Source organism: Scyliorhinus canicula, chromosome 15, assembly GCF_902713615.1.
Source record: "Scyliorhinus canicula chromosome 15, sScyCan1.1, whole genome shotgun sequence".
NCBI lineage: Eukaryota > Metazoa > Chordata > Chondrichthyes > Carcharhiniformes > Scyliorhinidae > Scyliorhinus > Scyliorhinus canicula.
In genome coordinates this window covers 144,135,892-144,162,289 of record NC_052160.1, presented here as the reverse complement: position 1 = coordinate 144,162,289, position 26,398 = coordinate 144,135,892, and the positions used below count along the sequence as shown (strand labels likewise).

Here is a 26,398-nt window from a genome sequence, read left to right as displayed (position 1 = left end):
TTACAACTTATTTAAAATAGCTGCTAACATCTTCCCTCTGACGGATGTTAAGCAATCTGGCCTGCAGTGTCTTGCTTTCTATATCCCTCTGTTTTTGAATAACGGAGTTATATTTATGATTTTCAAATCCAATAGGACCTTCCCCAAATCCAGAGAGTTGCAGAAAATTAAAACCAATACGTCAACTATCTCACCAGCCACTTCAGTTAAGACCATAGGATGAAATCCGTCAGGACCCAAGTGCTTTTACAATGCGTTGAAACATTTCCTCCGGGTGCTCCGGTTTCCTCCCAGTCCAAAGGTGTGCAGGTTAGGTGGATTGGCCGTGCTAAATTGCCCTTAGAGTCCAAAATTGCCCTTAGTGTTGGGTGGGGTTACTGGCTTATGGGGATAGGGTGAAGTTGTTGACCTTGGGTAGGGTGCTCTTTCCAAGAGCCGGTGCAGACTCGATGGGCCGAATGGCCTCCTTCTGCACTGTAAATTCTATGATTCTATGACGCCAACCGGCTGGAAGCTCCTTTCTACCTGGACTTGATGCATCGAACATTCCCGCTCTCCCTGATCCCACATTTAAAGAACTTGACCCCTCAATCCTCCCCACCAATTTCTCGGCCCGTGTTTAATACAAGACCATGTTTCGGGTTATAATGAAGGTCAGCCATCTGGATGACATTGCAGAGTCGATAATTTGTTACTTACGAGAAGGTGTGAATAATATTATGAAGATAAGATAAGAATGGTTATTTTTCCATTGTGACTGATCCCAATCCAGTGATTAAGTTAAGGATGTCTGGAGTTATTTACCACTAATGATAAACTCAGAGTATAAAAGAGAGACTTCACGCTCACAGCACACCAGCTGCAAGATGGCAAAGTTTCTGCTTGCAACAGGTAAGCCTGTTTCACCATTTCATTACCTTTGATATTGTTAGAAAACCATGCTTTATGTCGAAAATGATTTTATTGATTGAGGGGTGAACCCAGTGCATATTTTAAAAAAACAAAACAGCATTTGAAAAGTGATTTAAACGGCAGCTCCTAAAACATCAGAACATCCACATTGCTGTACCTTGAAAATTAAAAAGCCATCAGTAAGGAGATGGGTTTTCTAGACGTATCCCACAAGAGGCAATTAATGGAGACAAATGACCCATCTCCTGAATCCAGGGGGAAAGTTTGAAAGGGGGTAAAAGGCACAAACAGACCAGGAGGCCAGGCAGATAGAACTGAGTGGGGAGATATCAGCTGTATTCAGTGGAAAGCAATCATTAAAGTAAATACCTTTGCTGAAAACAGCAGTGATGTGTGACAGCCTGTCTGCTTCCTTTGTAACTAATCAGGCCGCCTCAGAGCTGACTGCTGGAAATTCAATTTCCCTTCAAATTTGAGGTTTAGTCTGGGTTACCGGATTGGTGCAGGAAAGGGGTCCTGAAGGAAAACACAGCAGAAAAGACTGGCTGTAAATGGGGCAGTAAATCCCAGTCAGTATAAAGCTGTGTGTGCGCCCAATTTAAGGATACAGGGGGTCACACAATCCCCCTTGATCGTCACCCAGCTGTGAATGAAGCGTGGACGGTTGTCCACTGGGTTTTAATGCCTTTGAGTTCGCAATGCGACTGTGCCACTACCTTCTGGGTCTATGCCACATCAGCAGTGATGGCGCCATCTCCCTCTGGGACTGGCTACCTCCCTCTGTGTCTGCACCAAGTCGGCTAGTGCCTGGGCAATGCCGACGCCTCTCTCAGCCATGTACTGCTGTGACTGGGCCATGCTGAGGGGCGATGCTGCAATATCCAGGTGACTCTGGCACATGGCTGCCTGGAGAGGGAAAACCTGGGCGGGATCTCACAGTCGGCGGCAGAGTGTCCACGCCGTCGGAAACACCGTCACGTTTCACGACGGTGTGAACGGGCCGCTGGGAGTACCGATTCTGGCCCCTACAGGGGGCCAGCACGGTGCTGGAGCGGTTCACGCCGCTCCAGCCTCCCATCCCGACATGAACTGTGCGCCGCGGGAATCGCGCATGCATGGTGGCCTCCCTCAATGTGCCGGCCGCGACACAATATGGCGCGGGAGTTCACGGGCCGACAGGTAAGAAAATAGGCCCGGGAAGCGAGAAGCCGGCCAGCCGATCGGTGGGCCCCGATCGCGGGCCAGGCCCCATCGGAGCCCCCCCCCCCACGGTCCGAGACCCCCTCCCCCACAATAGGCCACCCCCGACCCTGCGCGCAGAGTTCCTGCCGCCTGTGACCAGGTGTGGACAGCCCCGGCGGGACTCTGCCTTTTTAGAGCGGCCGCTCGGCCCATCCGGGCTGGAGAATCAGCAGCCTGGCTGAGTAGAGCGGCCTGCGAACGGCGCCGCGCTAAACATGCCCGCACCAATTGCACCGATTCCACGCTCCCTGCGGAGAACCGCGTGCCGGCGTAGGGGCGGCGTGACGCGGTTGCGGGGAGCCTCCGGCCCGCCACGGGGCTGGGAGAATCCCGCCCCCTATCCTGGGCCTCAGACACCACCTGCACATAATGCCCAGGCCTTGGACATGCTGATCTATAGCCAAAACCTTCACTCCCAATGCCCCCACCGTGGACGCCACCGGTGTACCTGGGTGGCACGCATGGTTATCACCACCTCCTGCTCCTGCACGTGGTTGGACTCCACCAACTGCACTGGATGCTCACTGAAAACACCTCATGTGGTCCCTGGCTCTGTGACTGCATCTCCACAATCAATGGTACTGACCATTGCAGAAGCCCGAAACCCGCCTGGACAGCAGCTATTCCCTGGGGTGGGCTTGCCTTCCAACCGTCCGCCCCCTTGGAAGTTCCTACTGCCACCTGCTGTACCAGAGCAGCTGTGTGGTGAGCACCAGAGAGTGTCCCAGGAGCCGCTTCACAATGTGCCCAACTTAGTTGAGTGTCTCTGGGATGCTGGAGGGTGTTGGAGACACTGTGACGGGAAATCGGTGTCACCCTCCCACTCCAGGTCCGGGGGATGTTTTGGAGAGGGGGGGGGGGGGGGGGCGTGGTGTTGGAGATGGGGGGAGCTGGGGTGGTGGTGGTGTGAGGCTGAGGGTGGTGTGAGGGTGGTGTGGGAGTGTGGGTTGTGTGGGGTAAGGGTGGTGTAGGGGTGAGGGTGGTGTGAGGGTGAGGGTGGTGGTGGTGGTGTGAGGCTGAGGGTGGTGTGAGGGTGGTGTGGGAGTGTGGGTTGTGTGGGGTAAGGGTGGTGTAGGGGTGAGGGTGGTGTGAGGGTGGTGTGGGAGTGTGGGTTGTGTGGGGTAAGGGTGGTGTAGGGGTGAGGGTGGTGTGGGAGTGAGGGTTGTGTGGGGTAAGGGTGGTGTAGGGGTGAGGGTGGTGTGAGGGTGAGGGTTGTGTGGGGTAAGGGTGGTGTAGGGGTGAGGGTGGTGTGAGGGTGGTGTGGGAGTGTGGGTTGTGTGGGGTAAGGGTGGTGTAGGGGTGAGGGTGGTGTAGGGGTGAGGGTGGTGTGAGGGTGGTGTGAGGGTGAGGGTGGTGTGAGGGTGGTGTGGGAGTGTGGGTTGTGTGGGGTAAGGGTGGTGTAGGGGTGAGGGTGGTGTGAGGGTGAGGGTGGTGTGAGGGTGGTGTGGGAGTGTGGGTTGTGTGGGGTAAGGGTGGTGTAGGGGTGAGGGTGGTGTAGGGGTGAGGGTGGTGTAGGGGTGAGGGTGGTGTAGGGGTGAGGGTGAGTTTGTACAGTTTCTTGCGGCACTGCTGGCTGGTCTGGATGGTGTTGCTCACGGCGCTCACCACCTCTGCCACAGACGCCCAGGCACAGCCACGAATAATCGAATAGCATCAACTATTTCAACATGGATAACGGTGTTGTGACTTTTCTTTCACCCTCAGACTTTGCTTGTTCCAGTTTGGGGTGTCACGATTCATGTCAATTACAATATTTACATTTCACGTTAATGGAAATCTTAGCAGCATTTTAATATTCTCAGATGTTTTTGAAAATCCATTCTTCTGTAGAGTTTAATATAGCTGCTTTCTGGGGCAGCACGGTGGCACAATGGTTAGCACTGCTGCCTCACAGCGCTGAGGACCTGGGTTCGATCCCGGCCCCGGGTCACAGTCCGTGTGGAGGTTGCACATTCTCCCCTTGGCTGTGTGGGTCTCACCCACAATCCAAAAGGATGTGCAGGGTGAGACACGGAGCACCCGGAGGAAACCCATGCAGACACAGGGAGAACGTGCAAACTCCGCACGGACACCCAAACTCAAAATTGAATCCCGGTCCATGGTACTGTGAGGCAGCAGTGCTAACCACTGTGCCAATGTGTCGCCCACTTTCTAAAACCTTTCAGCACATTTTGCTGTGAATTTTAACACGTACCCTATATTCTTTATTCCAGCGGTGGTCTTGTTGGCGTGCCTGGAGCTGGGTGAGTCTTTGTGCTTTTTAAGCTATTTTTAATGATGTGTAATGAGTAGAAGCTCAGTCCTGATTTTCCCTTTCCCTCACTCTCAGGCTCTGCCTACAGACTGGTTTGTTACTTTACAAACTGGGCTCAGTACAGACCAGGACAGGGGAAATACATGCCCGAGAATGTGGATCCCTGCTTGTGCACACATCTGATCTACTCTTTTGCTGGGATGAAGGACAATCAAATCACCACCACGGAAGTGAACGATGTGACTCTCTACCACTCATTCAACAGCCTTAAAAACAAGTAGGATTATTCAATAAATATTGCTTAGTAGAATTTGTGGTCAATTTTATATTCTGTTCGACGTTGGATCGTTATGCCAAATTATAAGATAACTGAATATATAAATATAAGATGACTGACCCAGTCAGGGAGGTGCTTTCTGGGTGAAATTGGGTGTTGCTGATTTGTGTCCCATTGGCAGAGATGAGTCGCTGCCCAGTGGGTCTGTCAATGCCTGACACAATCATGATGTCACCGTATAAACAAAAGAAATACACTTTATATTCATTCACCATAGTAAAGCCTCTTGAGGTAAATCAAATTGAATTATTCTACTTAGTGTGCAGCTAGATTAAACTGCGACATGCAGTAAATGTTGCATTTGCATCTGAATCTCAGAGAACGCTGGTGCACAGGCTGTCATGTGTGTGTCATGCGAGGTGCCGTGTACAGAAACCAGTGCGTGTGCAGAAACCAGTGTGTGTGCAGAAACCAGTGCGTGTACAGAAACCAGTGTGTGTACAGAAACCAGTGCGTGTGCAGAAACCAGTGCGTGTACAGAAACCAGTGCGTGTACAGAAACCAGTGCGTGTGCAGAATCCACTGCGTGTGCATAAACCAGTGTGTGTACAGAAACCAGTGCGTGTACAGAAACCAGTGCGTGTACAGAAACCAGTGCGTGTGCAGAAACCAGTGCGTGTACAGAAACCAGTGTGTGTGCAGAAACCAGTGCGTGTGCAGTAACCAGTGCGTGTACAGAAACCAGTGCGTGTACAGAAACCAGTGCGTGTACAGAAACCAATGTGTGTGCAGAAACCAGTGCGTGTACAGAAACCAGTGCGTGTACAGAAACCAGTGTGTGTGCAGAAACCAGTGCATGTACAGAAACCAGTGTGTGTGCAGAAACCAGTGCATGTACAGAAACCAGTGCGTGTACAGAAACCAGTGCGTGTACAGAAACCAGTGTGTGTGCAGAAACCAATGCGTGTACAGAAACCAGTGCGTGTACAGAAACCAGTGTGTGCAGAAACCAGTGCGTGTACAGAAACCAATGCGTGTACAGAAACCAGTGTGTGTGCAGAAACCAGTGCGTGTGCAGAAACCAGTGCATGTACAGAAACCAGTGTGTGTGCAGAAACCAGTGCGTGTGCAGAAACCAGTGCGTGTACAGAAACCAGTGTGTGTGCAGAAACCAGTGTGTGTGCAGCAACCAGTGCGTGTGCAGAAACCAGTGCGTGTGCAGAAACCAGTGCGTGTGCAGAAACCAGTGCGTGTGCAGAAACACTGGGCTGTGAGGGAGCTGGAATTTCCACTCTGTGCAACAACTCAGAGTGAGAGAGATACCAACAAGCAGCAATCAGTGGGTGTTCAATATTTTCACAACATTGACACCACTCCCCATTATTGAAGCCCAATAGTGACCCCCCCCCCAGCCAAATAGTCAGTGAGTTCCCCCCCCCCCCCCCCCCACCCTGTTTTTAAACTCCTCCCTTGTCATTTGCACTTTCCTGTCTCAGAGGAAAACCAGATGATTTGTCACCGACTCTGCTCCTGATCTTTACTCAAAGCTGCAATTTGCACGTTGCCGGCGAGATTTGAAGAGGTGAGAGTGACAGCATTTGTAATTACTGCAACGTTTGGCCTACTGTTGCATCAAGGAACCCTGGCAAAAGTAAAGACATTCAATGGCATTACAACCCTGTTTCCATCTCCGCACACACCCTTTCCCCATTATCGCCATGCGATATCATTGACCACAGACTGAATTGGAGCAGCCGTATAAGCAGGCTACTAGAGCAGTCAGAGACTAGGGATTCTGAGATATGTGACTCACTTCTTGACTTCCCAAATCCTGCCTATCATCTATAAGGCACTATTCAGGAGTGTTATGGAATACTCTCCATTCACCTGGAAGAGTGCAGCTTGAACGCACAACATTGAAAAGACTCGACACAACCCAGTACAACGATGTCTGCTTGATCTGCACCCAATCCACCAACGTCTGTGTTATCTCCCTCACACCGGCACAGATGGGCAGCAGTGGGCACTGTGTACAAGACACACTACAGCAAACAACAAAGACTGCATGTATTGCGTCTTCCAAACCCGTGCCCTCTGTCACTAAGAAGGTCAAGAGCGGCAGATGCCTGGGAACATCATCATTTGGGCAGCACTGTAGCACAATGGTTCGCATTAGTGCTTCCCAGCTCCAGGTTTCCAGGTTCGATTCCCGCTTGGGTCACTGTCTGTGCGGAGTCTGCACGTTCTCCCTGTATGTGCATGGGTTTCCTCCGGGTGCTCCGGTTTCCTCCCACAAGTCCCAAAAGACGTTCTCTTAGGTAATTTGGATATTCTGAATTCTCCCTCTGTGTACCCGAACAGGAGCCGCAATGTGGCGACTAGGGGCTTTTCACAGTAACTTCATTGCAGTGTTAATGTAAGTCAACTTGTGACAATAAAGATTATTATTATTTGCAAGTTCCTCTCTAAGCCACAGAACATCCTGTTTTGAAACTTTATCATTGTTCCTATACTGTTTGAAATTCCCTTCCTAACGACACCTGTACAGCTACTGCACCCGAGAGACCGCTGCATTTCCAGAAAGTGGATCACTCTGAGCTTCAACTTCCTGTTTCTGCTTACAGTGCAAACTATATGCTGTGCCCTGCACCATGGGTAGGACAAGGAGGTCCACCCCAGCCACACCTGATTGACTGCGTGATTACCTTGCTCATCAAATCCTGGAGTGAGGTTTGAATCTGGATACTTTTGGCCCAAAGGCACTGCCCACTGCCCCACAAAACTGCCCCACTGCCAGCTTCTCAAGCGCAATTAGGGATTACCAATAAATGCTGACCTTTCCAGTAACATCCACATCCCATATTTAAAATCCTGAGGACACTGGACAGAGTTGATTTAGAGAAATTGTTCCCACCCATAGAAGGATCAAGGGCACAGATTTGAAGTGATTTGCAAAAGAAGAAAATGTGATTTGAAAAATAATGGGCGCGATTCTCCCAGACAGGGAGAAATCGTAAGGCTGGCGTCAAATCCGGGCGGGTTTGACGCCAGCCTCCCCCTCCCCGACCTGAGAATCGCTGCTGGCCGTAAAAAAAACGGCGGCAGCGATTCGTGTCGGGAGTCGGGCGTGGGGGGGGGGGAGAATAGCGGGAGGGCGTCAGACTAGCGTGGCCGTAAAAATTTACGAACCCCGCTATTCTCCGCACCGTCGTGAGTGCGGAGAATTGCGCCCAATGTTTTCACACAGTGACTGTTCTGGCTTGGAATTCACGGTCTGGAAGTGTGGCGGAGGCAAGTTCAATCGAGACATTCAGGAGAATGTAAATAATGTGCAGGGGAAGGAGGAAAAGACAGGGGAACGGCACTAAGTCATGATGCTCGTTTGGAGAGCCGGTGTCGACACGATGGGCAGAATGGCCTCCTTCAGTGCTGTACAATGCTGTGATAAAGAGATGGTGTGTGGGACATTTCCGCTTGGACCTACCTCCACTCCCCAGTGTCACACCATGCTCTGCACAGAGGTATTTCTGTTCAATTAAAATTCATCACCAGAAGGAGAAAGCAGTGAAAAGATCCATTTGGGAGATTATTGTTCTCCCACCGGAAGGGAATTGCAAATGTTTTACAATCCTCCTGGGAGTGCAAAGCGGGAAGCAATTCCGTATCCCTTGCCATGCAAATTTATGCATGATGTGGAATATGAGGGATTGCCAGGGGAATCCCGCTCTTGGGCCGCAATGTTGAGCGTGCGGCTCTTTGGCGAAATCTTGTGGCTGGCCATGCCTCCTCTTCCCCGCCACCCCCCCCCCCCCCCCCCCCCCCGCCCCCGCACAGCAAATCAGCCACCCTCCCCACACCACAGAGTAGCCACCCATCTCTGGATTGCCGATCCTCCCAGGCACCCCTGTAATAGGGTGAACCCCCTCCAGGGACCCATGTATTGGACAACCTCCAAGGGACCCTTAACTAAAGGGAACCCCCCCCCCCACAGGGACCTCCTGATTAAAGGGGCCCTCCCACAAGGACCCCCCTAACCAAAGTGAGTCCCCATATGGATCCTCTGACCAGAAGGAGCCCCTCTCCCTCCAGACTCCCCCTCACAACAGGCATCCCCCCCAGAAAAGGGACCCATGTCTGGAAGCTAGAGAGCAATCCAGACAGGGGCTGTGAAGATAATTACAGCTGTAAAACGTATCTGGAGTCTCCATGTGAGCATTCCTCGAAGGAGAAAAGCTGGGACCTGTGTTACAACCCTGCACATCCATTAGCTGCAAGTCATTCATAACATTATCATAGTGGCCTGTGATTGACAACTTCCAGACAACAGCTGCAGCCTTGATTCATTCATCTCCCTTCACCGGTCAGTCACTCCAAGTGGTGAAACCCCAATGTTTAGAAACATTGACCACATCAAAGAGAGGTAAGTGCATTGCAATGAGCCGTGGTCGTGAACCCCAGTGTCTGTGTGTGGGAGGGAGGGAGTGTTGGAGCATCGCGCTGGGAACGGCGACCGATTCTCCATCCCAACGGTAAACACTTTGGGCATCGCAGGATGGAGAATCAGCTATGGGACAATGGTGATTTTCAGCAGATGGTGTTCTGTTAATAAATGCATTTAATTATTTTTCTTACTCTGAAAGAACAATTTCTTTACTCTGACAACAGAAATGGAAACCTTAAGACACTCCTGTCCATTGGAGGCTCGAAATTTGGAGGTCAGAAGTAAGATGACAATATTTTATTATATTTTATAATAGTGTTGGGAAAACTTTGCTTCTTTTCCTATTGTTCATAATGTCACCTTATCTCGGGTCAAAGAGATAGATTTGGAAATGATTATTCTGTAGTTTTTGATTCACATGTAGACTGTCTATCAATGAGCATACTGTGACTAGGTTCAGCTGTGTGCAAAATATAATTAACACAAAATTTGCCAGCAGAAATCGAACAGGAAAGATTGCATCATTTTTACAAAGGCTTAAATTGTGTTAATTGACCCAGTGAAGATTGATTCAACTGATTGTCGAGAGCAGCAACAAGAAATATCCTAATGATATTTTGGTAAATTATAATTGGTTTCCTTGTACATTCTGAAATGATAAAAGATTCAAAGATTTTAAAGTTTCAGGTGGTAAATGCGGAATTTAAAATACTCCAGTTCTGACTTTGTTTAACATTCTCGTCTCCTTTAGATTCTCCGCTATGGCTTCCACATCAAAGACTCGCCAAATTTTCATAACGTCTGTGATTAGCTTCCTGCGCGGTTACGGGTTTGATGGTTTGGATATTGACTGGGAATATCCTGGGACAGTAGGCAGAAAATACTTCACCGTGTTGGCAAAGGTAGGAGAAAATAGATTTAACAGGATGCTTAATCTCTTGGATAAATGAAAGCATCTTTCGATCCTATTTGTAAATTCAAGATTTTGATCAATGTCTTCGCCAAGGACACACGGAACATAGGAACAGTGATGGGCATTGAACATGGGAACAGTGATCGGTCATTGAACATGGGAACAGTGATGGGTCATTGAACATGGGAACAGTGATGGGTCATTGAACATGGGAACAGTGATGGGTCATTGAACATGGGAACAGTGATGGGTCATTGAACATGGGAACAGTGATGGGTCATTGAACATGGGAACAGTGATGGGACTTTGAGATCTTAGCCTGTATCACCATTTAATGAGATCATGGCTGATGTGAAACCGAACCAACTTAGAGAGACAGTTTTAAAGGACAGTTTCACAGTATTTGTGATACATGAAATTAGAATATTTAAATGTGAAACATGTGAATTTACACAATGAAAGTAATTGGATAGAATCCTCATTAATCACTGTGCTGGCGACTGTGCAGTAAGAGCTATCAATCTGGGCTCCGTTTAAACCTGGTCCTATCTCTGACTTTACCCTTAGATTAGATACAATATTGTGTGACACTTGGCCATGGATACATTATATGAAACTGAACAATTCTTTGGTCTGTGTTTCAAACTCTCCATTTGGTGAGGATGTGTCAATAAGAGAAAGTTTATGAATTTTCTAGGAAATGCTGGCTGCCTTTGAAGCTGAGGCGAAAAGCTCTGGACAATCCCGCCTGCTGATCTCAGCTGCAGTTTCTGCCGCACCCGGTTACATTAATATGCGATACGAGGTTGCTCAACTTGGAAAGTAAGTACCATGTCAGTTGCACAGGACTCCCAATGCAGGGAATTGTTTTGTATTCCCTTGCTAGTTCAGCTAGTTTAACTAGTTAGCAGCTGAGCCATCCAGACCTGCAAAGCCCTCCATTCAATCTCCAGTTGGCGTTGAGTTGGCTGAATTCTGCTGAGGCAATGTCAGAGCTGCTAAGATTGTTCTTGGTATTTCCATTCTGTCCTGTAACCTCCAACATAAAGTGCAAGCATCGTGTCATCATGAGAGGATAGAATTGGGCTCTGCTTCCAATCTCCACTCAGCTAACTGCCTCTCAGTGTTCAGTGTCAAAGGTAGACATCAGTAATGATTAGTTTGTTGTGCAGAGCCTGTAGAATTGTACTTTGCCAGAGAGATTGTGAATCGTATAAAAAACCCAAAGTGACAGAGAGGAAGGTGATTGCAGGGAGAGAGGAGAGCGGGACAGAGCCAGCAGGGTTAAAGAACATAGAACATACAGTGCAGAAGGAGGCCATTCGGTCCATCAAGTCTGCACCGACCCACTTAAGCCCTCACTTCCACCCTATCCCCGTGACCCAATAATCCCTCCTAATCGTTTTGGTCACTAAAGGCAATTTATCATGGCCAATCCACCTAACCTGCACGTCTTCGGACTGTGGGAGTAAACCGGAGCTCCCGGAGGAAACCCACGTAGACACGGGGAGAACGTGCAGACTCCGCACAGACAGTGACCCAACAGGGAATCGCACCTGGACCCAGGCGCTGTGAAGCGACAGTGCTATCCACTTGTGCTCCCGTGCTGGGAGGGAGAGACAGGGTTCAAGGGAGATGATGAGAGAGAGAGGTTGAATTTATCTACTCGAATGTGAGTTTAGCTTCTTGCAGTGTCTTGGGTTTGATAGTTTGGTTATTGGCTGGGAGTGTCCCAGTTATTCTGTGTTCACAACTTGGATAATGTTCAGAAAGATGGACACATGTGTCTTTTCTTCAATGAACAGTAAAGTATGAAAAGCAGAAGGAGAATAATAGAAGAAAGAATTTGAACGATGCACCATGTTTCACTGCTTCAGTATGTCGGAGCAATGTAGACACGGCTGCAGTGTCTGTAAATGCAGCAACCAACAAACTCGCACCAAATCCCCAGAAAGAGCAATTAGAGTATCACCAGATGTAATGAGATTCTTTTCACCAGCTTTGATTAAGTGATAAATGCCATTCTGGAAACAAAGAATATCTTACTCTTTTGAAAAAGGACAATATTTCTAAGGTTTATAAGAATGATCCCACACATTAAGGTTCACCCTCTTCAATGATCATGCCATGCTCAGGGAGTGCTGGACTGTCGCCTTTCAGATGTGTGATGTCAAACTGAAGTCCTGTCTTATCTCTTAATTAGACGTCAAAGACCCCATGGCATTATCCAAAGGGAGTTTTCTCAGTGTTCTGGCTCCTATTCTCATTTAACTCAATGCAGCAGTGACTGTGAGTAGGATTTCAATTTATAGAATCCACACAGTGCAGAAGGGGGCCATTCTGCCCATTGAATCTACACTGACCCTCCGACAGAGCATCCGACCCAGGCCCACTCCCCTTCCCCATCCCTGCAACTCCATCTAACCTTTGTACACAAAGGGCAATTTATCATGGCCAATCCACCTAACCTGCATATCTTGGGACTTGTGGGAGGAAACCGGAGCACCCGGAGAAAACCCACGCAGACACGGGGAGAACGTGCAAACTCCACACAGGCAGTGACCCGAAGCTGGAATCGAACCTGGGTCCCTGGTGCTGTGAAGCAGCAATGCCTGTGCCACCCTGGCGTGCTCAATGTGTCAGATAATTACCATTTATTTTGGGGAACAGGGTATCAGTCTAACTCAGTTCTTTTCTTATACAGAATTTTGGACTTTTTCAATGTGATGACCTACGATTTCTTTGGACCCTGGGACATTGCCACTGGAGAGAATAGCCCTCTCTATCCTCTCCCAAACAATCATCACTATACCAACCTTTACTTTAATGTGGTAAGTCTTCTTGAAAATAGAACCCAATAATATTTATTATTTCCAACGTGTGATCTGTTTTCAGCCGGATGGCTTGCGAAGGCCTTTGAGCACACACTCTCATTTTTCATTCTGCAGGACTATGTAATGAAATTATGGAACAAACAGGGGGCTCCCAGAGAGAAATTGAACGTTGGCTTTGCTGCTTATGGCCATACCTTTATCCTGGCCTCACCCAATACTGGGGTCGGAGCGTATACAGCCGGTGCTGGAGCAGCTGGGAAGTACACCAAACAGGCCGGGATCCTGGCCTATTACGAGGTATTGATACTGAGGCAGCTTCTTCATTCCATAACATATTTGAAAATACTCACAAAGCAACTATTGAATTCCACTCTCCAAAGAAACTAAACGTTTGCTGTAAGAAATTATGTCAATCAGATTAACTTCCTCAGGCAGATTAAGTAACAGGGAAACATATTTTAGAAGTATGTGCTCTGTAGTTGCAGTGATGACATTTTCCACAATGGCCCAGTGTTAAAATAGGCTGCGAATTCTGCCATCCTTCCTCAAGACGCCATCATTTGATTACCTGCCCCGTGTATGAAGATCCTGCTGCCTCTGTCAGCATCTCATCACATGGCGTTGCTCAGCTTAGCTACCAAAGGAGCTGAAATATGCATCATTACACTCTGATGAACTGAGATACAATACCATTTTACAGGTGGATATCTATAAACTGAACTAGGCAGCAAGAGACATTCCGATGATTCACAACTATTTTATTGTGGGACTACAGTTCCGTACGCCCCTCCCTAATTTCCACTCTTTGTTTCTGGATCCTCCCCTTGTCTCCAGAGCCATTCCCAACTGGGGGACAACCCAGCTCTTATGTCAAAGCTTCAAAGAGCATCATCTGGTCTCAATTCACTCTTAAACGTGTCCTGGGTTACTCTCAAAGGGACCCTTATTTGCCAACATTTTCAGATTTCCTTTCTTCGAAGAAGAAAAAAACAATTATATTTAGGCAAAGGTCTACAGATACAACTACAGAAAAATAAATAAATAATTTCTGTTTCCCCACTGTTGAATATTGAAAACGTTCTTCTTCTAGAACCTTCAACATATTTTTCTGTTGAGTAATTTCTTGGAGTGAAGCAATCCGATAATTGATGATTGGGATTCTCCATCGATGGGTCGCTCCGCTTCGTCGGCAGCGCACCTAAGCTTGTGGGTTTCCTGTCGACGTGGGGTAGCCACAATGGGAAACCCCATTGGCCAGCTGCCGGAACCCATCCAGTTTCTACTAGTCCCACCTCCCCCAAAACCAGTCCCCCAAAACCAGGAAACTGTAACCTTCCCCCTGACACCATCTCTTCAGTCACATATTCAGCTGATACATCCTGCTACTTCTACTCTGACTAGTGAGTGGCACTGGTAGTAATCCTGAGATCACTACCTTTGAGGTCTTACTTTTGAACCTTACTTCCTAACCCTATATTATACTTTTAGGACCTCATGTCTTTTTTTACGTATGTCATTGGTACCAATGTGTACCACAACCACTGGCTGTTCACCCTCCCCCTCCAGAATGTCTTGTATAGCCCTTACAAACTATAGACCACCAAGTATATCCCTTGCAAACTGTAAGTGATAAAAGTAGTCAATACTTATCCGACCGTACTCACCCAATCAGCCTTTACCATTTGTTCTGTGTCACTCTGAATCCTGATGTCACCTCGGAAGCTCCAAACTCTAAGCTAACACTCCACTCTCAGACTCGTTCTTTCACACGCTCCTTTATCCTCCCACCTCCGTTCTTTATGCAATGTATTATCGTCCTTGAGTAGGAAGCAGCTCGTGCTTTCATATTCTTTGGGCTGGATTCTCTGATTCTGGAGCTATGTCCCTACACCAGAAAAAATGTCGTAAAACGGCCACCGATTTCCCATTTTGCCGAGGTCCAGCAGGGCGGCAGTGTAGAGCACCTGGAGAATTGCTGGTCCGTGGCTGTGCATGCGAAAAATATTCGTTAACGTTTGTAATTAGAAATAAAAAATATTGTTTCAACAGCAAAAGAAACCATTAACCTTCTGTCTAAGGGAAAATGATAGTTGAATAAATCATTAAAGAAAAGTGAAGTGAGAATCGTTCTCAGTGTAGATTGGGAACGTTGCAAACCACTGATCATTTGAGGCCACTGATCATTTGAGGCCACTGATCATTTGGAGGATAATGTCTCACTCTTCTTACAGATCTGCTCATTTTTGAAAGGCGGCACTTCGAAATGGGATGCGCCACAGGTGGTCCCATATGCTTATAAAGGCAAGGACTGGGTTGGATATGACAACGTGAAAAGCTTTGCAGCCAAGGTAACTTTGATGTTTGATGGTGGTTTTGTGCAGTATTTGTTATGATACACAGCTAGAGTGGCACAATCAGCATTAGAATCTTGTTGGTATGTCGATCAATTGAGTAACTGCAACATTGCACCATTACACACACCATTGCGAGACCCTCCGTTTCACCGGCAGCGCACTCACGCCCGGGGATTTCCCGACGGCGTGGGGGCGCCCACAATGGGAAACCCCATTGACCGTCTGCCAGCACGGAGAATCCCGCTGCCGGCGGAACGTGCCGGAAAATAGGGCTGAAGGGCGGAGCATCCCGCCCCTTGTTTGATGCGTTTTAACCATTGTTTCTATTTTTGATTGAGTCTCTTATGCAAGAGGGTTGGGAGAAGTTTATATTTGTGTCGACTCACCGATTTGTAGCCAAGATACAGTCGATGATAGAAACACAGACAATTTCTGAAAATACTCACTCATAGTTCCTGACACAGCAATAGCAGTGTTATTCGCAGTCAATTTTAAAGTCATTTCAATATTCACTCAAATTTCCACACCTCGTGGTCAATGTCCAAAGTCAAATTAAATAGTTTTCATGCAAAGCTAGCAGAAGGCCTTTGAGCATTTTCACAATTTTAGAAGTCACTTTTAGTATTCAGTTAGGTAGGCTGGGGTTGTCTAATTTTTTTGACTGTGTTGCCTCGGGTGGGAAAGTGGAGGGCGCCTTCCGCCCGCCGATTGTGGTACCCTGTCTCCCCACTTAATTTTCAAACACCGCCACAAACCTGGAAGGGGCAGCATCCACAACATCATTCTGGTGGGCAGTTTCCAACTGAGCCTACGCAAATTTACAACCCCTCCCCTCACAGAATCAACCCCTTTGGCAGTGCCGGGGCAGTACCAGCAGGCAGGGCCAGAGAGTAGGAAGGTGTGCCTAGGCATTGCTAGGCTACTGCGCGGGCATGACCCTCCCCCCACTGGGGGTTGTACGCCCCACCGGGTCTGCTTTTCAGCTACACATCATGTGGCACTTGCCATGATTCACATTGGCGTAAATGGACAATTTAATATAGGGGGACAGCCAGGCATAAAGTTCTGATAACGAGATTGAAATTGATGTAAATGGTGATCCCGACTTTTACAGTCGGGATTCCTGCTGTGTCATTGGTCGAAGGAGGAGGGGGGGGGGCAGAGACAATCAAATGAGGAAATCCCGCTAGCGGAGTAGCTGTTTTGGGACATCTGCTTCATTCTCTGCCGCCATTGCCGTTCCCGTCCCCGGAAACGAGAGCAGAAAGTCCCGGCTGTCTGAAATATTTGCAGAATCACAGAATTGTGACGATCATTTCACCCACTGTGTCTGTGATGGCTCTCTGAATTTACAATTCACCTGGTGCCATCTCCCTCCCTCACTCTCAGGCAGTGCATTGCACAGCCTAATCACTCGCCGTGAGATAGAGTTTTCATCCATATTACCTTTTCTTCTCTTATTGATTACTAAACATCTCTTGATCCTTTCCGGAGTGGGAAACTTCTCCTGAATGCTCTATCCACACCCTTTATCATTTTGAATACCTCTATCAAGGGCAGCACGGTAGCATTGTAGATAGCACAATTGCTTCACAGCTCCCGGGTCCCAGGTTCGATTCCGGCTTGGGTCACTGTCTGTGCGGAGTCTGCACATACTCCCCGTGTGTGCGTGGGTTTCCTCCGGTTGCTCCGGTTTCCTCCCACAGCCCAAAGATGTGCAGGTTGGGTGGATTGGCCATGATAAATTGCCCTTTAGTGTCCAAAATTGCCCTTAGTGTTGGGTGGGGTTACTGGGTTATGGGGATAAGGTGGAGGTGTTGACCTTGGGTAGGGTGCTCTTTCAAGGAGCCGGTGCAGACACGATGGGCCGAATGGCCTCCTTCTGCACTGTAAATACTATGATAATCTACAAAATCCCCTCTCAGCATTGCTTTCTTCAAGGTAAACAATCCCAACTTCTCCAACCTGTCTTCATAATCTTCTCAACTGAAATTCCTCTTCCCTGGAATTATTTTCATGAATCTTTTCCACATCTTTTAATACCTTCATGTCCTTAGACCGTAAGACAATACGACATAGATGATTTGGAGTTGGGGACCAAGGGCAATGTGTCCAAGTTTGCAGATGACACTAAGATGAGTGGTAAAGTGAAAAGTGCAGAGGATACTGGAAGTCTGCAGAGGGATTTGGATAGGTTAAGTGAATGGGCTAGGGTCTGGCAGAAGGAATACAATGTTGACAAATGTGAGGTTATCCATTTTGGTAGGAATAACAGCAAACGGGATTATTATTTAAATGATAAAATATTAAAGCATGCCGCTGTGCAGAGAGACCTGGGTGTGCTAGTGCATAAGTCACAGAAAGTTGGTTTACAGGTGCAACAGGTGATTAAGAAGGCAAATGGAATTTTGTCCTTCATTGATAGAGGGATGGAGTTTAAGACTAGGGAGGTTATGTTACAATTGTATAAGGTGTTAGTGAGGCCACACCTGGAGTATTGTGTTCAGTTTTGGTCTCCTTACTTGAGAAAGGACGTACTGGCGCTGGAGGGTGTGCAGAGGAGATTCACGAGGTTAATCCCAGAGCTGAAGGGGTTGGATTATGAGGAGAGGTTGAGTAGACTGGGACTGTACTCGTTGGAATTTAGAAGGATGAGGGGGGATCTTATAGAAACATTTAAAATTATGACGGGAATAGATAGGATAGATGCGGGCAGGTTGTTTCCACTGGCGGGTGACAGCAGAACTAGGGGACATAGCCTCAAAATAAGGGGAAGTAGATTTAGGACAGAGTTTAGGAGGAACTTCTTCACCCAAAGGGTTGTGAATCTATGGAATTCCTTGCCCAGTGAAGCAATTGAGGCTCCTTCATTACATGTTTTTAAGGTAGAGATAGATAGTTTTTTGAAGAATAAAGGGATTAAGGGTTATGGTGTTCGGGCCGGAAAGTGGAGCTGAGTCCACAAAAGATCAGCCATGATCTCATTGAATGGCGGAGCAGGCTCGAGGGGCCAGATGGCCTACTCCTGACATCGGAGCAGAATTACGCCATTCGACCCATCAAGTCTGCTTCGCCATTCAATCATGGCTGATATTTTTCTCATCACCATTTTCCTGCCTTCTCCCCATAACCCCTGATCCCCTTATTAATCAAGAACCTATCTATCTCTGCCTTAAAGACACTCAGTGATTTGGCCTCCACAGCCTTCTGTGGCAAAAAGTTCCACATATTCACCACCCTCTGGCTGAAGAAATTCCTCCTCATCTCAGTTTTAAAGGATTTTAGTCTGAGATGGTGTCCTTTGCTTCTAGTTTTTCTTACAAGTGGAAACATCCTCTCCACGTCCACTCTATCCAGACCTCGCAGTATCCTGTAAGTTTCAATAGGGTCTCCCCATATCCTTCTAAACCGCAACGAATACAGACCCAGAGTTCTCAACCGTTCCTCATACGACAAGTTCTTCATTCCAGGGATCATTCTTGTGAACATCCTCTGGACCCTTTCCAAGGCCCCAGCACATCCTTCCTGAAGTGTGGGGTCCAGAACTGAAAGTAATACACCTGCTAAGGCCTAACTACCTGCTTATACATTTTAAATATAACCTCCTTGTACTTCTGCTCCATGCCACTATGAACAAAGTACAGGATACTCTATCCATTATTGGCCACTCTCTCAACCTGTCCTGCTGAATTTGATGATTTATGCACATGTGCACTCCGGTCCCTCTCATCCTCATAGAATCTTAGAATTTGCAGTGCAGAAAGAGGCCATTCAGCCCATCGAGTCTGCACCGGCCCTTTGAAAGAGTCTACTTAAGCCCGCACCTCCACCCTATCCCCGTAACCCAGCAACCCCGTCTAACCTGTTTGGATACTAGGGGGCAATTTAACATGGCCAATCCACCTAACCTGAACATCTTTGGACTGTGGGAGGAAACCGGAGCACCCGGAGGAAACCCACGCAGGCACGGGTGGAACGTGCAGACTTCGCACAGACAGTGACCGGGAATGGAACCTGGGACTCTGGCTCTGTGAAGCAACAATGCTGACCACTATGCTACCGTGCCGCATCCCTATTGATGATGGGCCCTATATTTTCCATTGTCTCTCCAAATTCTTCCTATGAAAATGAATGACTTCACATTTCTCTGCATTGATCCTCATCTGCCACCTGTCCCCCCCACAGTCCCCCAACTTGTCGATGGCCTTTCAAAGTCCTGCACTATCCTCCTCACACTTCACAATGCTTTCAGGTTGGACACAATCTGCAAACTTTGAAATAATAATAATCTTTATTGTCACAAGTCGGCTTACATTAAATCTGCAATGAAGTTACTATGAAAATCCCCTAGTCATCACACTCCGGAGCCTGTTCAGGTACACAGAGGGAGAGTTCAGACTGTCCACATTTGGTTCACATCTTTATATTCATTAAAAAAAAACATAAAATAGCTGTTACTTGAATGTTCCGCCTGGTTTTGTTGTGAATACTGAATGAATTTTAGAAGGACTGTTAGAAATACAGGATGGAAACTTACCAAAAAATAACAAAGTGTCAGTTCTGGTGAGAAAAACGGTGCCAAAGGGAGAATTCAGAATGTCCAATTCACCTAAGAAGCACGGGCGAGATTCTCCGCAGATGCGGAGAATTGTAAAGGCTGCCGTGGGACAGGCCGTGACCCACGGCAGCCTTCACGCCCACTTCCGGGGCCGATTCTCCGCCCCGGGTGGGGCTAGGAGCGCGGCCCCGTACGTCACGGCGGCGCGGCCTTGACGACGGTCATCAAGGCCGCACGTCAAGCGTCACGCCGGCTGACGTGACCGATGACGTCAGCCGCACATGTGCAGGTTGGACAACGCCAACCCGCGCATGCACAGTTGGCGTCTTTTCCCTCAGCCGCCCTGCAAGATGTGGCGGATTGATCTTGCGGGGCGGCGGAGGGAAAAGAATGCGTCCGTTACGGACGCACGGCCCGCGATCGGTGGGCATCGATCATGAGCCCATGTCCCCCTTGGCACGGCCGTGGTACTGCCATGCCAATCGGGCCCCCAGATGCCCCAAACGGGCATCTGCCACCCGTTTCACGATGGCAGCAAGCAGGTGTGTTTGCTGCCGTGTTGAAACGGGCGTGAAGGCCCGGCCGCTCGGCCCATCGGCCTCGGAGAATCGCTGCTCTCCGTAAAAAACGGCGATTCGTGGCGTGGGTCGGGCATGAGGGGGGATAATAGCGCCCCACATCTTTCAGGACTTGTGGGAGGAAACCGGAGCACCCGGAGGAAACACACGCAGACACGGGGAGAATGTGCAGACTCTGCAAACACAGTGACCCAAGCCGGAAATTGAACCCAGGACCCTAGTGCTGTGAAGCAACAGTGCTAACCACTGTGCTACTTTGCTGGCCATGATTGTGTCCGTGCACCAAGACCTAGGTCAGTAATGAGGAAAAAAAAGGATCCCACCACTGATCCCGGGGAGCATAAATTATATTTGGGATAGAATTTCTTGTAAAACAAGGATTTGTGAGTTAAAATTTTCAACAATGTTGTTCAGGCAGAGTGGCTGAAAAAGAACAACTTTGGTGGAGCTATGGTGTGGACCCTGGCTATGGACGATTTCTCTGGTTCTTTCTGCAACCAAGGGCCGTATCCGCTCATTAATGCGCTGCACACTGGACTTGGAATTTCTACAGGTAAATATCGGGATTCTTTACACTTGGAGCTGATTATTCATTTCTGTCACAAAGTCAGCATGGACAGCAACTAATAATTACTACAACGGAGAAATGATTTGCTTTATCTGAACCTTTTTCAATTTCAACATGTTAGAGGCTCAGAAATCTGATTGGTAGAATATTGCTAAACATCGACAAGCATAAAATTCCTAAAACAGAATGAGACACACAGGACAACACTGAAACATGTTTATGTGTTGTTACCACTCAGTTTCAGGGTGGAGCTGATTCCTCTCTCTGTCTCATTCCTCAGTTGGTTATCAATAATTTTGAATTTAAAGTGAGGTAATTTTGCCCATTTAATATATATTTAGCTGCTTATAACTTGGTGCAAATAGTTAGCCAGCCAGGCTACTTTGGTTACCAAGGGAACGGTCAGCTTTATTGCTAAAACTCACTCAGGTAAAGATGCAGAAATGATTAATAAAAGGTCTAAAATAAACAAATATGTACAAATACGCACTAATGCATAAACACCACACATATTGCAGTGTTAGGATGATTAGAATTAATGTGTGGGACTGTATAAACAGCACTGCCCATAATGATAATGACCAAGATTAAAGAGTGAGAATATTCCTTACATCATATTTAAACATTGTTGCAATACCCCGGGCGAGTGGGCGGTCAGTTCCAGCGACACAGGCCCAGAGTCACAACACAAGTGAATTAAACAATAATTCTGAGAAAAATAACCAAAGTCTTTGCCTTTAGCTTCTCAATAATTAGGTTTGTAAATCTAAACACAATTACTTTTTATTTAGAGCAAGAAATATGCAGCAAATATAACTGGTTAACCATTATCTCATTTCTAATCCCCCTCCTTTAACTTGCACTCCACCCTCCATGCAAATACACAAGGCAAACAAATACAGAGAGGAGGAGTGGGGTGAAAATCATAAACAAAAGGAAAAAGAGTCTTTGTTTCAGATGGCTGTCTTTAAGCAGATCTTCTTAATATCTCAACAATCATTTCTCAACCAGTCCGACCAATTTACAACACAGAATTCAGCAACCCCCACCTAACAACCATTCAGATTTTCACAGTAGCTTCATTGCAATGTTAATGTAAGCCTACTTGTGACACTAATAAAGATTACTATTGTTATTATTAAATATCAGATATGAAAAACCTGGCAGTGTAATGAGTAGAGTCACTGAAAAGAAATCATGGGGTGACATGATGCTTGTTTGCAGCTGAAGTGATCTTGTCCCCAGTAGCTGCTGGTTCTTGGTGTTTTCCTAGGAGACTGTGGTATTGATCCAGAATTCTCCTTTTGCACTCTCAATTTGCAGCAATAAGTTCTTCAGCTGGGTTTTTCAAGTCACAAACAGCTCAGCTTTGATGAGAGATTTTTCAGAAGAAAGAGAGATGGGATTCGGCTGTTTGCTCAGACAAAGTCTCTTTTGACTATTCAAAATCCAATATCTTTTCACCCAGAGCTGAATTATGTGTCCTCAGTCTGAAATCTCCAGGTCTCCATTAAAAAACAACAACGATGTTCTTTAGAAATCCAGCACAGTAGCAGCTGTGAGCCAGTGTCCTTTGCTTAGGAAAGGTTGCCTTTTCAAATAATGTTCGGACACAAGAAAGTAAATGCCACAGCCCCAGAGGACTATAGGCTGCTCTCCCATTTGAGAGCTGACTGGTGGTGATTTAACCTGAGATTCACCACACCTCAGGTGAGGGGCAAGGATGAGTAGGTGGGGCCTTAATGAGCCGGTACGGGAATTGAACCTGCGTTGTTGGTGTCACTCCACGAACCAGCTGTCCAGCCAACAGAATTATAATATTCATCAGATGGTAGTATAAATTAATATATGTAAATAAATTAATGATTTGTGCAACACATCTTTATCCAAATATTAACGGGCTAAGACATGAATCGGTACTGGGTGTTGCATCCAGTGTATTAATAGTTAAATAAATAGATGATATTATTTTGTCACATAAAAGGGATAACATTTTGTGATTCAAATTTATCAACATTTTTATCAGATGACATTTAATAATATCTCAAAACATTTGTTTTGACTTAAAATAGAACTTTAATTGAATCAAAATTTTCACTCCAGCACATAGACTCCAGATAGAATTGGATATTTGACAAGGATTCCTCAGTAACTCTTATTGAACTGAATGTTCAAGAATTGAGTTTCACCAGAAGATTTTCAATGCAGCAACAGCCTTTGGCTTTACAAAGTTTATCTTCGGTTGCTAATAATTTTGAAGCAAGAAATAAGTTTGTGAATATTATTTCCTTCCAGCTTGTGTTCCATCTAAAACAACACTGAAGCCGGCTGTCCCTCCGACTCAGGCTCCTAGTGGTGGCGGCGGAGGTGGAGGCAGCGGTGGAGGTGGAGGCAGCGGTGGAGGTGGAGGCAGTGGTGGAGGTGGAGGTGGAGGTGGTGGTGGAGGTGGTGGAGGCGGCGGTGGTGGCAGCGGGTTCTGCGCTGGCAAAGCTAACGGTGCTTACGCTGATCCAAAAGACAAGAGCAAGTTTTATCAATGTGCCAATGGAAGGACCTACGTGGAAAGTTGTGCTTCTGGATTAGTCTTTGATTCTTCCTGTGAATGTTGCAACTGGGCCAAATGAGAAAGCAGAAGGTAGGCTTGCTTAATAACCTAAATAACAATTCAAAACAGGTATTCTGTGGAAAACAGTAATATTGAGATTGTGTAAAATACCAATGTAGACTTTATTACAAGTCCTGAAGTAATGTTTCAAGAGATAAAAATATTCGGATAAACTTTAATCAAACCCAGCTTGCTGGGTGTAGAGTTGAACAAATCCTGACAATTCACGTGTGAAATAAACGTAGGCACATTTTCCCAGTGTCAATGGGGTTGAAATGGATGGTGTGCCCTTGCTTTGGTGTGATGTATATTGTTTATGGGATGTGGTGTTGTTCTCAGGAACATCTCATATTGCCCAACCCTAATTACCCTTGATTAACCGCCATCTTGAACCATTGCAGTCCCCACAGCAATGCTCTGACATCATAGACACTGGCAATGACATTTTCACTAAACAAGGTTGTTGAGTTTTATTTCAGCCCAAGTTGCTTTTCCATATATGTTCCAGAAACTGGTTGTGGAATTGGGGAATTCTGTGTGTGTGTGTGTGTGTGTGTGTGTGGGGGGGAAGGGGGGGGGGGGGGGGGGGAGAGAGGAGGCCCTGGTCAGTTCTTTTGGGTGACGATGTGTCACTGGGGAAGGGGAAAGGCGACGAAACAGGAAAATAATTATAATTAACAAATAAACCCAAAATTGAAATTGTTTTTTAATGCAGCTGATGTGTTATTGAAACATCATTAGAACATAGAACAGTACAGCACAGAACAGGCCCTTCGGCCCTCAATGTTGTGCCGAGCCATGATCACCCTACTCAAACCCACGTATCCACCCTATACCCGTAACCCAACAACCCCCCCTTAACCTTACTTTTATTAGGACACTACGGGCAATTTAGCATGGCCAATCCACCTAACCCGCACATCTTTGGACTGTGGGAGGAAACCGGAGCACCCGGAGGAAACCCACGCACACAGGGGGAGGACGTGCAGACTCCACACAGACAGTGACCCAGCCGGGAATCGAACCTGGGACCCTGGAGCTGTGAAGCATTTATGCTAACCACCATGCTACCCTGCTGCATTGTTGAATAAGAGAACACTAAAATACTCTTTCTTTTTCCAGCCGCCATCAATCTTCATTGGGCAACAGTGAAGCTGTAACTGGTTTCAGTTTAATTACTGAAGTGACTCCACTTTGTGGGTGAAGATCATTAATGGACCACCTCGAATTTGTCTCAACTGAAGATATACATTGTAGTTTAAACAGAAAATAAAATCATTGATTCATTCAGAAAATTATCTCTTGTTTTTCCATGAATTAAATAAATAAAATCAGCTGAATGAATTGAACTGAATGAATTAAATTCCAATGTAACAGTTCAAGACATGGGTGGTACGGTGGTGCAGTGGTTAGCACTGCTGCCTCACAACGCTTAGGCACCCGCGTTCGATACCAGCCCCGGGTCACTGTCCGTGTGGAGTATGGGCATTCTACCTGTGTTTCCGTGGGTTAGGGTTAGGGTTAGGGTTAGGGTTAGGGTTAGGGTTAGAGTTAGAGTTAGAGTTCGGGCATTCTACCTGTGTTTTCGTGGGTCTCATCCCTGAGCAGGGGAGGCAGATTGGCCATGCCAAATTGCCCCCTAATTTGGAAAAAAAAAGGATTGGGTTCTCTAAATCTAGCAAAAGAAAGTTCAAGACAAAAACAGACGTATGAAACTTTGTCACAGACTCAAGGCACAGCTCTCCGACATCTACAGTCATTCCAACACCAGACAGTGTAAAAACATTTCTGTGTTCAACACTGGAAGGAAAGTGAAATTAACAGATTTTGTATCCCACATCTGACCAACATTTTAATCACAAGAAAAAATGAAACTCATAATTTATGTAGAAGATGAGTTAATTGCCTGTTTGCAGACGTGGAGAGGGTGAGAAATTGCAATTGATAGTGTAATCACTATGTGAAAACACTGATTCCAGTTGGATTCCTACCCTCCTATGAGGAGAATTTTGTTTATTCTTTTTGGATGTGAGTGCGTCAGCAAGAGAACTGCTTGTTGCACATCCTGAACTGCTCTTGAGGAGGAAGTGGTGAGCAGCCTTCTTGAACCATTCTAGTCCAGGTTGTGGAGGTGCACACATAATGCTGTTGGTAAAGTGAAGGAGCTGTCATTTGGTTGCATGTATCGATGCCATATCGATTGGAGAGGAACCTGCAGGTGGTGGTATCCTTATGCTGTTTACTTTTAATCAATCTCCTCAATTGTTGGAGCAGGAGATGTACCTGTACCAGAATGGCAGTGCCAGCTGGTCCACACTGATACAGCTGTGTGATATTGCAGATTTCCTCCAGCATCCTGTTCAGCAATCTCACTCTTATCCAGCCAGCTGGTAACTTCATTACATTTGCCCCAAATCTTCTGCTTATCATCACCTCCAACCTTTCCTTTCAGCTTCTCCTCCTCAATTATGGCCTTCCCTTCATGTTGAAAGCATAAAATTCCAAAGTGTTTTTGGCAGCAACATTTTCACGTTGCTGGTCAACTTCAGTTTTGTACTTTTCAGCTTCCTGGATCATACGTTCAATATCTTCTTTGCTCGAGCAAAGATCAAAGAACAAAGAACAAAGAAAAGTACAGCACAGGAACAGGCCCTTCGGCCCTCCAAGCCCGTGCCGACCATGCTGCCCGTCTAAACTAAAATCTTCTACTCGTCCTGGGTCCGTATCCCTCTATTCCCATCCTATTCTTGTATTTGTCAAGATGCCCCTTAAATGTCACTATCGTCCCTGCTTCCACCAGCTCCTCCGGCAGCGAGTTCCAGGCACCCACTACCCTCTGTGTACAAAACTTGCCTCGTACAT

The 26,398-nt window shown here is 46.9% G+C and overlaps 1 protein-coding gene across 1 annotated transcript; it reads left to right on the top strand.

The window, feature by feature from the left end:
* The first annotated feature begins 863 nt into the window (after nt 1-863).
* LOC119978676 (acidic mammalian chitinase-like) lies at nt 864-24,831 on the top strand. Its single transcript, XM_038820464.1, has 13 exons — nt 864-891; nt 4,368-4,397; nt 4,484-4,685; nt 9,351-9,407; nt 9,878-10,028; nt 10,737-10,861; nt 12,744-12,870; nt 12,988-13,170; nt 15,105-15,221; nt 20,778-20,916; nt 23,227-23,322; nt 23,386-23,566; nt 24,659-24,831. Exons 1-12 carry the CDS (start codon nt 867-869, stop codon nt 23,553-23,555), a joined length of 1,422 nt encoding a protein of 473 aa, XP_038676392.1. The 5' UTR covers nt 864-866; the 3' UTR covers nt 23,556-23,566; nt 24,659-24,831.
* Nucleotides 24,832-26,398: the final 1,567 nt, after the last annotated feature.

Bases quoted from the DNA above. Each gene is read 5' to 3' on its own strand.
- LOC119978676 (XM_038820464.1), top strand. From the start codon at position 867: ATGGCAAAGTTTCTGCTTGCAACAG. The intron at 10,029-10,736 runs GTAGGAGAAAAT...TGAATTTTCTAG, and splicing joins ACTTCACCGTGTTGGCAAAG to GAAATGCTGGCTGCCTTTGA. The intron at 23,323-23,385 runs GCAGCGGTGGAG...GAGGTGGTGGAG, and splicing joins AGGCAGCGGTGGAGGTGGAG to GCGGCGGTGGTGGCAGCGGG.